This window comes from Caenorhabditis briggsae (genome assembly GCF_000004555.2).
Source record: "Caenorhabditis briggsae complete genome, chrV, whole genome shotgun sequence".
Taxonomy (NCBI): Eukaryota; Metazoa; Nematoda; class Chromadorea; order Rhabditida; family Rhabditidae; genus Caenorhabditis; species Caenorhabditis briggsae.
The window spans coordinates 19,471,817-19,485,595 of NC_013488.2; the positions used below are offsets into that span (position 1 = coordinate 19,471,817).

Here is a 13,779-nt window from a genome sequence, read left to right on the forward strand (position 1 = left end):
TGTGGTGGAATCTACCTTTTTCAGAAAAAATATCTCGCCACGCGATGTATTGAAATGCATTTACAGTTATGTCGCGAAATGCTTTGAAATACATTTCGCGACGCTCATGCATTGAATTTCGAGGGCGCGGAAATGCATTTCAATACATATTTTCGCTACATGAATAACCCCATTAGAGCCAAAATCCATCATTTACCGAGATTTTGGGCCAGAAAATGCTGAAAAAAATCTGAAAATTCAGTTTTTAATTCAGAATCCGGAGTCCCCGACGCTAACGGCTGGTACGTGGGATTCGGTGTACAGTATAATGGAGTGGGCGTGGCCGGCGCTGCTGGAGAAACCAGTAGCGAATCTGAAGACCCAGAAGACGTGGCAGATGAAGACGACGAGGAGAGCAGCGGATTCGATTCGGATCCAACAACGGAAACCGACGATGACGTGGCAGGGGATGCGTCGAGATTCGGAAGTGACGATGATAGTGATAAGGGACAGATTATGTATGGGCTGGATGAGGAGTTCTATGTGACGAGGGGGTTGAAACCGGTTACTGTACGGCTGCAGGACACTGGAATCGACCAGAATTTCACGCCGGGAGAGTTTGTGTGAGTGGGAAATGCTTGAAAAATTGAGAAAATTGGGTCAAAATGGTTTTTGGCAGTAGCAAAATTCATTTTACTACTGATAAGCAGTAGTAAAATCGGATATTTTCAGATTTTGGTACTGCTCGGCAGTAGCAAAACCAATTTTGACACATCTGGGCAGTACCAAAATTGGAGAAGTCTCGTTCTAACTATTTTAGTTTTTGTCCGAATTCGATAAAAATTGCACATTTAGATTTCTTGTTACAAAATGCACAGTATTATATAACATTTGTTGTAAAGTCGCAAAAAATGTACATTTTCGAAAAAATGTTTCGTGAATTCGCAGTAAATTTTATATCAATACACAATGGAACGAGGAATCTAACTGTATAATTTTTATCAAATTTGGACAAAAATTTAAAAAGTTAGAACAGAATTTCTCCAATTTTAGTACTGCCCGGCAGGTGCAAAATCGGATATTTTCGACTTTTAGTACTGCCAAGCAGTACCAAAATCGGTTTTACTACTGCCCGGCAGGTGCAAAATCCCATTTTGGAACTACCCGGCAGATGCAAAACTTCGTTTTTTAAAAATTTTGCCCCTGCTCAGCAGTAGCAAAACTGAATTTTGATATTTTTCCAGAACCACTGCTCGCTTCGAAGTCGAATCTCGCCGTCACACGGACAACGAAGAAGACGAGGACGCCAAAAATGAATACGCCGATTATCAAGCGCTGGGCGATGTCGAAGGCGACGTCTTCGTTGTGACGCATTCAGAAGACCCGGAAGAGCCACTAGACACCAATACCATAAGCTCAGGCCTTTGGTGTAACTTTGTGATCGCTCCCCAAGGGTTGGAACCCCCAAAAAAGCTGGAAATTCCGGCGGAAAAGCTGAAAACAATACCTTTGGACGACGAAAAGCTGGCTCAGATATCAGCGGCGATGGCGGATTTTAAGCTACCGACGCCGCCAGGATGGGAGGGTGTTAGTGATAAGAAGCTGTTGGATTTTATCAATTCTAGAGTTTGAAATTATTGCAATTTTATATAAATTTTCTATATTTTTAAAGCTTTTTTTTTCATATTTTGTGGGTCATTTTCCCCTATTTTTATCATCAATTTCCTTTAAAAAAAGGTCTTTTTTTCAGAACTTTTAAGCTCAAAAATTTCAGAATGTCATCGACATTCATTCCAGGAAGATTTTGCACCTGCCCAGCAGTAGTAAAATCGGATATTTTCAGATTTTGGTACTGCTAGGCAGTGCTAGGCAGTACCAAAATCGTTAGGCAGTACCAAAATCTGCTAGGCAGTACCAAAATCGGTTTTACTACTGCCCGGCAGGTGCAAAATCCCATTTTGCTACTGCGAAGCAGTAGTAAAATCGGATATTTTCAGACTTTGGTACTGCTAAGCAGTTTTCGCCATATTTATCTTCATTATACTCTCTTTTTTTGCTTTTTTTGTAATTTTCAGAATTTTCGAACCAAAATTTGCAGAATGTCATCGACATCAACCCCAGCGCCGCCTAAAAAGCAGCGATATGATAACGAGGTGGAGTGTGAGCTGGCGAAACGCGGATGTTGGCTCGTCAAAGTTCCCAGATACCTCTCGGAGCTCTGGGAGGCAAATGAGGGAGCAGTGGTTGGGAAATTGCACATTGGACCGGAGGTAGGAGCGGGAAAACCCGAATTTTGCAGTGGGAAAAATGAACAAAAATTTATTTTCAGCAGAAAATGCCCATTTTCAGCAATTTTCCAGCCAAAAAAGCTTTTTCTAGCAAAAATGAGCAATGGAATAGAAAAAATATGAAAATTCAAAAATTATAAGATTTTTAACTTTGAATCTTTTCTGGCTGGTATTTAAGCCAATTTTAGCTTTTTTTTCAAATGAGAAATGGTCAAAAAATGATGAAAATTTCCCAGATTTGGGATTTTTATAACCGTAAACTTGGATTTTGCTACTACTGCCCGGCAGTGTTAAACCAGAAAAAAGTGAGCATAAAACTGTTATTGATGAGTTTTAGAGTGTTGGAAATAAAAGAAAAATCATAAATTTTGGTGGGAAACTATTCCAGACATCTGGAAATTTGGCTAAAAAATGACCAAAATCGAATTTTTGCACCTGCCAGGCAGTAGTAAAAAGCCACGTGGAAGATTTTACTACTGCTAAGCAAGTGCAAAATTCACTTTGGTACTGCCTAGCAGTACCAAAATAGCTCAATTTTGACCTATTTAGTTGAAAAATGGTCTGATTTTTACATTTTTAAAGCTTAAAATGTCAAAATTGGGGGAAAAAGTAGTTTGTAGTCAAAAACCGGGGAAAATGCTGAAAAACGACGAAAATTGCCTGAAAACTGCGATTTTGGTACTGCCCGGCAGGTGCAAAATCACATTTTGACACTGCTTGGCAGTAGTAAACTAGCCTAATTTTGACCTATTTATGCATAAAATAGTCCTATTTTCACATTTTTGTAGTTGAGAATGTCAAAAATTGGGGAAAAATGTAGTTTGTAGTGAAAACCGGTGAAAAAATGCTGAAAAAATAACTGAAAATTACAAAAAAGGGCGATTTTGGTACTGCTGCGCAGTAGTAAATTTAGATTTTACTACTGCTAGGCAGTACCAAAATCGGTTTTACTACTGCTTGGCAGGTGTAAAATTGGATTTTTCAGCATTTTGCTACTGCCCCAGAAATTCCAGTACCAAAAACCCCCTGTTTTCAGATCGAATTCCAAACAAGCCAAGGTCTGCGTCAACCACCACCAAAAGACGAGGGAGAGGGAACGTCATCTACCACCACCAACACCGCGGTCACGTCTTCTAGAGTCTCTGAAATACCCACACAGTACACATTCATCCTTCACGACGTCAAAGGATCCACAATGAGTGTTTTGAGTGAGGATAAGCAGGCTTTGGGAGCCGAAGCAACTGTAAAGACCGGCAAATTGGCTATCGAGGGAAGAATCATGAAACGAGCCGAGTGTCGGCCGCCGGCGACGTCGAAATATATGAAGATGAAGTTGGCGCATATTGTGAAGAATACACAGCCAAAGAAGACTGTTAAAATGATTGATAAGGCGGCGGTGAAGTTCAAACCAGTGGCTGTGCATGCTGAGGATATGATTAAGAACAAGCAGAAGAAGGATGGTGCGAAAACGTACAGAGCCGATCGAGATGTGCTCAGAGGAGCGCTGTTCAAGGCGTTCGAGAAGCACAGCTATTATAGGTTGGTGCTGAAATTGCTGGAAATTTATTTGAAATTGGTAAAAATGGGGGAAATTCAGTCAGAAAGGTCGATTTTGGTACTGCCCAGCAGGTGTGAAATCTGAAAAAAAATCTCTAAAATGTGCTGAAATTCCGATTTTCAAAAAACCTAATTATTCAGAAAATACTTAAAATCCGAAATCTGAAAATTCGGAAATTCTGATATTTGAAAATTTTGAAACCCCAAAATCTGAATATCGAGAAAGTCGAAACTCTGAAAATTGTGAAATTTCTAAAAAAATCCAAAAATCTGAAAACGAGATTTGAAATGATATATCCAGAAGTTTGGAAAATTTGAATTTCTGAATTTTTGAAAATTCTGAAATTCCGAGATTTTTAAAAAGCCTGGAATTTCAGAAAATTAGAAAATTCAAGAATTTGAGATTTAGAAAATATTATATACGGAATATTCCCAAAATTCCAAAACTTCTGAATTTTTGGTTTTCTGAAATTCTGAATCTCTCAAATTCTGAATTTTTTAATTTCTAGAATTTGCGAAATTCCAAAATTTTCAAAATAGGGAATATTTCGAAAATCTGAAATTTTCAAAAAATCTGAAAATCTAGCAGCTCGAAATTCTGAAAATGCTGAATTTTTTAAATTTTTGAGTGTCTACAGTTCGTTAAACTTGAATTTCTGAAATTCTAAAAATTCAAAAATTCTGTTCAGAAACCCAACTTTCAGAATTTCAAATTTTTTTAATACCTAAATTTTTAATTTTTTAATTTCTAAATGTTTTCTCTAATTCTTCCAAATTTCCAGACTCCAAGACCTCCAGAACATTCTTCAACAACCCGTCAGCTACGTCAAAGAGGTCCTTCAGGAGATCGCCGTCTACAACACGGCTCCACCACACAAGTCCCTTTGGTGTCTGAAGCCAGAATACTGTAATTATAAGCTTAATGCACAATCTGAACAGTAATCCATGATGATCTGTAAATGCTCATTTTCCCGATTTTTTATAAATTATTTCGGCTTAAAATTCTTGTTTTGAGTTCGAAAACTCGTTTTAGGTTATTTTTTGCCTATTTCATTTTTTTTTGTTGCTAAATTTTGTTTTGTAAATTTTCTTGAGTTAGTTTTTGACCACTTTTAGAGCCAAAATTAATGATTTCTAGAGATTTTAATGATTTTCGAGCCAGAAATTTTTTTGGGGGCCTTAAAAACAGTTTTTTCAGCATTTCCAGAGTCAAAATCTCGACAAATGATCGATTTTGGCTTTAAAAATGCTCCAAAAACTGATTTTTGGCTCAAAAATTAAGAAAAACACTGCGGTTTGGTAAGAAATCGGCGAATTTTCCAGAAAAAGTGACCAAAAATGACTAAGAATCGAGAAAATTCCCCCAAATTCGCTGAAAAATTTGGGAAAATTTTGTCAAAAATACTAATTTTTGTCTCTAAAAATGCTATAAAAATACATTTTTGGCCGTAAAAAGCGAAAAATACCGAATTTTTGTTTTAAGAAACATCTGAAAATACGCTTTTTCGGCTCTGAAAATGCTAGAAATCGCCGATTTGGACTCAAAAAATGCTTCAAAACACTGATTTTTTGCTCTAAAAATTGTAAAAAATACACAGAATTTTAGCTATAAAATTCTGAAAATTCAGATTTTTGGCTCTAAAAATGCTCCAAAAACCGATTTGTGGCTCAAAAATCGTTAAATGATTTTTGACTTAAATTTTGGTATTTTAATTTTTTTTTGTTTGTTTTAAATTTTAAAAATCTCCAGAATGGTAAAATTCTCCATCGAAAAAAAGACCATCCTCGGACGTCTGGGCAAAATCGATAGCTGGGGGCCAGTAGACGTCAACCACGCCACACCATCATGTATGACGTACCTAAGAGCCGGACACATTCCCCATTTGACATGGGACGTGGCTGAAAATCAGCTGAAACTCTCGCAAACCCCAATTTATCAAATGACACTGCCTTCGCTGATTTCCAATGCCAAAATTATTGAAAAATTCGGAAAAGGCGTCGCTAAATTCGTTGGAATGGGTGCTCTAGAGTCTCCGGCAATCCATTTGAGCCCTTTTGATCCGTTGGGAAAACTTCCGAGTGGTTATAACGACTCAAAATCCATTGCCATATGGACAGCCAATGGAAAAGTGTCGCTGGACGTTAAAACGTATCGGAATACGGTCAATTCGTTTGGCTGCGGGTCGTTTGAGACGCTGGTTGACTATGATTTGCCCCGGGATGCGGGGCACAAGAAGCTGCTGAAGGCGGTCGATCGGACCACGACGTTTAATGAGCAGATTTTCAAGCAGGTGGGGGGTTGTTAGCCAATTTTTGCGGGAATGGTTTTTTTTCTAGTTGAAATTTGGCTGAAATTACGAAAAAATCGGTTGAAATCGACCTTAAATGATGAATTTTGACACTGCAAGCTTGCCACGTGGCGATTTTGCACCTGCCTGGCAGTAGTAAAATCTGTTTTTACTACTGCGAGGCAGTAGCAATATAGCCTAATTTTGACCTATGTATGCGTAAAATTGTCCTATTTTTCACATTTTCGTAACTGAAAATGTCAACAATTGGGGAAAAAATGTAGTTTGTAGTGAAAAACCGGGGAAAAATGCTGAAAAAATAACTAAAAATTACAAAAAAAGGGCGATTTTGCACCTGCCCAGCAGTAGTAAAATCTGTTTTTACTACTGCGAGGCAGTAGCAATATAGCCTAATTTTGACCTATGTATGCATAAAATAGTCATATTTTCCACATTTTTGTAGCTTAAAATGTCAGAAATTGGGAAAAATGTAGTTTGTAGTGAAAAATCGGTGATGAATGCAGAAAAAATAACTGAAAATTACAGAAAATGGCTATTTTGGTACTGCCCGGCAGGTGCAAAATCGCATTTTGACATTGCTAGTGACAAATTAGATCAATTTTAACCGATTTAGTTGAAAAATGGTCCCATTTTTCACATTTTTGTAGCTTAAAATCTCAGAAACTAGGAAAAATGTAGTTTGTAGTGAAAAACCAGTGAAAAATGCAGAAAAAATAACTGAAAATTACAAAAAAGGGCGATTTTGCACCTGCCCAGCAGTACCAAAATCCAAAAAAAAAGCTCTTAAATGGGCTAAAATTTCGAGATTTTTCATTTTTCAAAAGAAAAAAAATTTATACAAACAGGATTTGTCTGGCGTGCTTTTGCCGCGTTTTTCAAATGATTAATTTAGCTCAAAACGACTGAAATTTGATGGATTTTTTTTGGATTCAGCAAAAAAACTTTGCAACTGAAAATGTCAAAATTTCGGGCTAAAATGGAGTTTTTAGGTGAAATTCGGTGAGAAAATGCGGATCTGTTAAAATCAACCTGAAAATGGAAAATTGACACTGCATTTTGAATTTTGCACCTGGGAAAAATGTAGTTTGTAGTCAAAAACCGGTGAAAAATGCAGAAAAATACTGGAAATTACAAAAAGGGGCGATTTTGGTACTGCCCGGCAGGTGCAAAATCGCATTTTGACACTGCTTGGCAATAGCAAAATAGCCTAATTTTGACCTATTTTTGCATAAAATGGTCATATTTTCCACATTTTTAGAGCTTAAAATGTCAAAATTGGGGGAAAAATGTAGTTTGTAGTGAAAACCGGTGAAAAACGCAGAAAAAACCAAAAATTAGAAAAAAAAGGGGATTTTGCACCTGCCCAGCAGTAGTAAAATCGAATTTTGCTACTGCTTAGCAGTACCAAAATCCGAAAAAATGCTCTGTAATTGGCTAAAATTCCGATTTTTCATTTTTTTTTCAAAAGAAAAAAAATTATACAAAAAGGATTTGGCTGGCGTGCTTTTGGCGCGTTTTTCAAATGACTAATTTAGCTCAAAACTACTGAAATTCGGTGGATTTTTCAGCAAACAAAACATTTTTCAACTGAAAATGTCGAAAATTGGGGCAAAATGGAGTTTTTAGGTGAAATTCGGTGAAAAATTGCGAAAAAAGCTGTTAAAAATGACCTAAAAATTGAAATTTGACACTGCAAGCTTGCCACGTGGCGATTTTGCACCTGCCCGGTACCAAAATAGCTCAATTTTGACCTATTTAGTTTAAAAATGGTCTGATTTTTACATTTTTAAAGCTTAAAATGTCAAAATTGGGGGAAAAAAGTAGTTTGTAGTGAAAAACCAGTGAAAAATGCAGAAAAAATAACTGGAAATTGCAAAAAAAAAAGCGATTTTGGTACTGCCCGGCAGGTGCAAAATCGCATTTTGACACTGCTTAGCAGTACCAAAATAGCCTAATTTTGACCTATTTATGCATAAAATGGTCCTATTTTCACATTTTTGTAGCTGAAAATGTTAAAAATTGGGGAAAAAATGTAGTATGTAGTCAAAAACCGGTGAAAAATGCAGAAAAAATAACTGAAAATTGCAAAAAAAGGCGATTTTGGTACTGCCCGGCAGTAGCAAAACCCAATTTTACTACTGCTAAGCAGTACCAATATCATGGATTTTTCACAAAATTCCAATTTTCCAGGACGAGAAAATCGACGGTGAACGGATCGTCGCGCTGGGCGGTGGTTTCAGCAAGTACCACCGACGAAAATGTGCCGTTGACATTGGTTTGGCTGAAAATACGGCGGCGTATACTGTAGAATTTCATGAATTCGTCGAGGGAATGGAGACAGACGAGATGGAGATGAAGGAGTTGTTGGAGGAGACGTTTGTGCGTTTTTAGGGCGAAAATGAGCTTTAAACATTTTTTTAAAGATTTTCAGATTTTCAACTTTTTGAAATTTTATAATCTCAACATTTTCAATTTTTAACATTTTCAGAATATTTTTGGTTTTCAGGATTTTCCGAATTTTCAGGTTTTCCAGATTTTCTGAAAATTTAGGTTTTTTTTTGAAGTATAAAATTTTCAAAATCCATTAATTTTTGCTTTTTCTGAAATTTCCAGATTTTTTGAATCATTAGGATTCTGGAGATTTCAATTTTTCAGAATTTCAGAATTGTCTGGAATTCCCGGAATTTCAGATTTTCCAGATATTCAGAAATGCGGAAATTCGGAAATGCAGAAAATCTTTAAAAAAATCTGAAATTTGGAAAAAAAAACCTAAATATTCAAACTTGGCCAAATTTCTAAATTTTTCAGAAATTTAAAAAATTCAGAAAATCAGAAATTTCCGAAATTCAGGAATTCAGAGATTCAAACTTGTCAAAAATTCTAAATGTTCAAAAATTTAATTTTCTGAAAAATCACCCAAAAACACGCCGAAGGCACGCCAGCCTTCTGTAAATTGCTATTTTTTGGTCAATTTTTGCAAAAAATTGCAGATTTTTCAACCATTTTTTCGATTTTAACCCTGAAAATTGTGTGAAAATGAAACAAAAAAGGCTGAAAAATGAGCGATTTGCAAGAGGCTGGCGTGTCTTTGGCGCGAAATTTCTCGATTTGAAGCGTTTTTGGGTCATTTTAGAGCATTTCAAATGGGATTTTTCATGATTTCGGGTGATTTTATTTAAATTTTTAAGTTTAATTAGCCAATTAAATCCACCGATAGACGTAATGCGAGTTCTCTAACCTTTTCTCTGGCCAAAAACATTTCAAATCGAGGAATTTCAAAACGCGCCAAAGGCACGCCAGTCTTGGAAATCCGATTTTTTCGAAATTTTTCAGGCATTTTTCGGAATTTGTCATATAATTAGGGAAAATGCCTTCAAAATTTTAAAGGCAATAAAAAGATGGCTGAAAAATCTAAAAATTTCGAAAAAAAATTGAGCGATTTCCAAGAGGCTGGCGTGTCTTTGGCGCGTTTTGAACCTCCTCGATTTGCAGCTTTTTTTGCTAAGCAAGACTAAACGCTATATTTCGTCTTCTAGGAGCTTCCAAATTCCCAAAATTTCAGTCTCCTCTGCCTCCCACAAAACTCCGCTGCATTTCCGGTCCATTCAACCCAAAAACCGTACTCTTTCTGGTCCAACAAGGCATCGACCTGTTCGACTCGTCATTCGCCATCAAACTGGCCGAAGAGGGTCACGCCTTCTGCCTGGCAGACGACTATCCGACGTCTTCAAAATATGAAGTCGTGGATTTCAAAGATCAAGAAAAGTTTGCCGACGATTTTACGCCGGTTTTCGATGGATGCGGCTGTTATACGTGCACGAAATACACGAAGGGCTATCTTCAACACCTTCTGAATACCAAGGAACTTCTGGCGTCGATTTTGTTGGTCATGTTAGTTTTTTTTTTTTGGAAATTTTCAAAAAATCGCGCTTAAAATTAAGACAAGAGCTGAAAATCACAAAAAAAAATGCTCGGAATTAATCCAAAAACGCTTCAATTCGAGGAATTTCAAAACGCGCCAAAGGCGTCCCTGCCTTGAAAACTCATTTTTCGGGCGTTTTTTTGGTCTTTTCAAAGGCATTTTTCACAATTTTCAAGATCAAACTCTAAAAATTCACCAAAAAACGCCCGAAAAGCTAGCAATTCCCAAGCGGCTGGCGTGCCTTTAGCGTGTTTTGAAATTGCTCGATTTGAGGCGTTTTTGAGCTATTTTAGAGCATTTTTAGGCAAAAAAAACCCCCAATTTGTGTGATTTTCAGCTCATTTCACCCGTTTTCGGTGGTTTTTGAGTCGATTTTTAGGATTTTCTCAATTTTTGCATTAAAAAAATTTTTTTTGCAGTCACAATATGTCGGAATATGATCGAATGTTCAAATTGATTCGGAAATCGTTGGAAAATTCGGAAGGATTGTGATTTAAATTATTGATTTTCTTTTATTTTGGTTTTTTTGTTAATTTACTTAATTTGTTGATTTATCTGTTAAAAAAGTATTTTTCCTGAAATTTTCGAATTTTCTCGATTTTTAAGCTTAATATCTTGGTTTTTCACCAGAAAAAAACCCTATTTTTGTCCAGTTTTTCCCAAATTTGTGCCAAATTTCTCTTCAGATATGTCTTCTCTTTCCTCCTCATCGTCTAATGTGCGAATGGATCGACGTTTCGACTGGGTTGGACCGCCGGATAGTGTCTCGAAAATTCGCAAAATTATGTGAGCGAGAAAAAATCTGAAAATTCGCTGAAAAACGGTTTTATTTGACGAAATTCGCATATTTTTTGCAAATTCTCCGGGTGCGGCACGGAAAAGTGGGCGGAGTCTGCCGACTTGCAACACTGCGGCTCACTTTTTTGTCGAATTTTTCTTTCGAAAAAAAAAGATTTTTCGCCCATTTTTCTTCATTTTCGCTCAAATTTCATCAATTTTTTGGGAATTTTTACTAGAAATTTAATTTTTTAAAGGCTCCGCCGCGTTGACAATGAGTCGGAACTCGAGCGGCAGTACCGCGCCGCCCGGGAAGAGCTGAACCAGTGGAATTCGGATTTTTGGGCCGAGCACAATCAACTGTTCGATCGCCAAAAGTCGGAATTCGTCGAGAAGAAGCAGAAGGAGTTGGGACGGCTGGAACACGTGTCGGCGAACGAGCTCAGCGAGTTTTATCGCGATTTTCTCAACGATCGGCATGTGGCGATGATGGTTTATAATAAGTGGGTGGATAATTAGGCGGGAATTTGAATTCGTGATTAAAATAGCCAGAAAATTCATGAAAATCGCGAAAAAATCCCCAGAAGGTTTTTCGGGAAAAAACCCAAATATTTGAAAAAAATTTTAAAATCCATTTTTCACCATTTTCAAGTGCAAAATCGGAAAGACGACTCGAAAATCTGAAGATTTCGACAAAAATCGATCAAAAACCCTCGAAAAATAGCGACTTCCAAGCGGCTGGCGTGCCTTTGGCGCGTTTCGAAATTCCTCGATTAGAAGAGCTTTTTGGGTCATTTTGAAGCGAAAAAGTAACCTAAATTTAAGAAAGAAGCTTAAAATCACAGACATATGCGCTTCTTTTTCGCCAAAAATGATCCTAAATTTCTCGAAACCCGCCCAAAAACGCTTCAAATCGAGGAATTTCAAATCGCGCCAAAGGCACACCAGCCACTCGAAAGTTGCTCATTTTTTGGCCATTTTTTGGTCTTTTTAAAGCCATTCTTCACACTTTTTAAAAGCCAAATCTTAAATTTCGACGAAAATCGATCTAAAACCGCTCGAAAAATGAGAAATTTTCATGTGGCTGGTGTGCCTTTGGCGCGTTTCGTAATTCCTCGATGAGAAGTGTTTTTTGGGTCATTTTAGTGCATTTTCTGGCAAAAAGGAATGATTTTTAGCTGATTTCTTCGTTTCTGATTAGCTTCGTTTTTGATTGAATTTGAACTAAAAATTAGCTTAAAAATTCGATTTCCATGCATTTTTCAACTGAAAAATCTTGGAAAATTCAATTTTTAGGCTTTTTCTTCTTAAAAAATTGCTTTCAGAGAATGGTATCGCCGAAACCTGCAGCTCATTTGGCCGGCACTCAAAGTCAACGTCGTCAGATTTTTCCGAATGGCCAGGAGATAATTTTTTTTTGCGATTTTTGATTTTTCCCTTATTTTCTGTTCGTCGTAAATTTTTTCCCCCGTTTTTTCTAGCTTTCTTCCTTATAAAATCGTTATTTTATCGCTTTTTTTCGAGATTTTTCTCAGTTTCCAGCCGATTTTCTATCTATTTTTTTGTGATTTTTCTTCCTTTTTCTTTGAAATTGGAGCCTAATTTCCATTCAGATGGCACCTGGGAAACGTACAGGCGCTGCCAAAGGCTCGCGTCACAACAAAAAGTATTCGAGAAAGGGAACGGACATTACCGATATTGAGGATGCGATTCGTGAGTGGAATTTGCGGAAAAATCAAGCAGATATGTCATTTTCCCATCACAAAAAGGATTCTCTTCTCTCCATTCCCTCGAATGAGTTTCCAATAATCGAAATTCTACACTATTCCTGCTATTTATTCCTTTTTCTACTATTATTATTGCTAATATTCTCCTTCCTTTTTCGGTGAGTTTCCCATTGGTAAGTTTTTTATCAAATGCTTCTGAACCTCCCTTTGAACAGTCAGTGCTAGCTGTATCAGAAATACGATCAGCTGGCCTTTCCGTTCATGGTTGAAGGCGATGAGCGCTACTTTTCACTCTTTAATTATTTATTTACAATTAGTAATGATTGTAAGCTTTGACCGTTGTATTTTCAGAAATTTTCAACGACGCTGCTTCATCACTGCTCCATTCCAATTTCGCTGAAACGTTGGGGGGGGGGGCATATCTATTGAAGAAGATCTTTTACAGAAGAATGTACGTTAGGAACCCAGGGATCCCTGAAAATGGGAATGGCGAATTTCTAGGTCATGGCCTAGTTTTTTTGGATTTTCCAGGTCATGACCTAGTTTTTTGGGATTTCTAGGTCATGACCTAGTTTTTTGGATTTTCCAGGTCATGACCTAGTTTTTTGGAATTTCCAGGTCATGACCTAGTTTTTTGGGATTTCTAGGTCATGACCTAGTTTTTGGGATTTCTAGGTCATGGCCTAGTTTTTTGGGATTTCTAGGTCATGACCTAGTTTTTTGGGATTTCTAGGTCATGACCTAGTTTTTGGGATCAATCCTACAGTTTATTGATCATCAAAAAAAAAATATACAAAAAAAGATTCAATCATTTTTTATGGTCCCAGAAATTTCTTCACAAAACGAGGCCAGCGTTTCCAGGTACTGTGTTGCTGAGAAATTGGTCTGAGCAATGTCTTTGGGTGCTGGATGTTCAGATTTCTCGCAAAACCGGATCACTGAGTTTCGTTTCGGTGCTTCCGGATTTTGGTCGGAATTTTTCCTGGAATATTTTAATTTTTAATTTTATAATTACCGTAAAACCTCTAATAGAACCTATAGAATCCGAAAATTCGAAACTTTCAGATCCTCTTCAAACCCCTTAAGAATTCTAAATGTCTGAAAATATGAAATTTCCGGAAGGTTACAAGATTCTGACAGATCTGAAAATGAAAAATTCTAAGAAATCTGGAAAATCTGGGAATTCCAAAATCTAAGAAATCTGAAAAAATCTGTAAATC

At 36.9% G+C, this 13,779-nt stretch overlaps 4 protein-coding genes across 4 annotated transcripts in view; all 4 read left to right on the forward strand.

The window, feature by feature from the left end:
* CBG23702 overlaps positions 1–1,611 on the forward strand; it is a gene marked incomplete at both ends in the record, with an annotated part of 2,517 nt that extends 906 nt beyond the window's left edge. The window contains 2 exons of the mRNA XM_002638602.1: positions 254–602; positions 1,224–1,611. Of these exons, the coding sequence (XP_002638648.1) occupies positions 254–602; positions 1,224–1,611 (737 nt within the window). The remainder of the gene's footprint in view (positions 1–253; positions 603–1,223) is intronic.
* A 467-nt stretch (positions 1,612–2,078) lies between these two features.
* Positions 2,079–4,142, forward strand: CBG23703 (the record flags this gene model as incomplete). The annotated part of the gene is made up of 3 exons (XM_045238655.1): positions 2,079–2,249; positions 3,304–3,806; positions 4,106–4,142. 3 exons carry the CDS (start codon positions 2,079–2,081, stop codon positions 4,140–4,142), a joined length of 711 nt encoding a protein of 236 aa, XP_045091143.1.
* A 1,433-nt stretch (positions 4,143–5,575) lies between these two features.
* Positions 5,576–10,547, forward strand: Cbr-tgt-2 (the record flags this gene model as incomplete). The annotated part of the gene is made up of 4 exons (XM_002638604.1): positions 5,576–6,115; positions 8,324–8,512; positions 9,696–10,024; positions 10,475–10,547. 4 exons carry the CDS (start codon positions 5,576–5,578, stop codon positions 10,545–10,547), a joined length of 1,131 nt encoding a protein of 376 aa, XP_002638650.1.
* A 196-nt stretch (positions 10,548–10,743) lies between these two features.
* CBG23705 lies at positions 10,744–12,242 on the forward strand (the record flags this gene model as incomplete). Its single annotated transcript, XM_002638605.1, has 3 exons — positions 10,744–10,841; positions 11,090–11,335; positions 12,158–12,242. The coding sequence occupies 3 exons, from the start codon at positions 10,744–10,746 to the stop codon at positions 12,240–12,242; spliced, it is 429 nt and encodes a 142-aa protein (XP_002638651.1).
* Between the last annotated feature and the right edge of the window lie 1,537 nt (positions 12,243–13,779).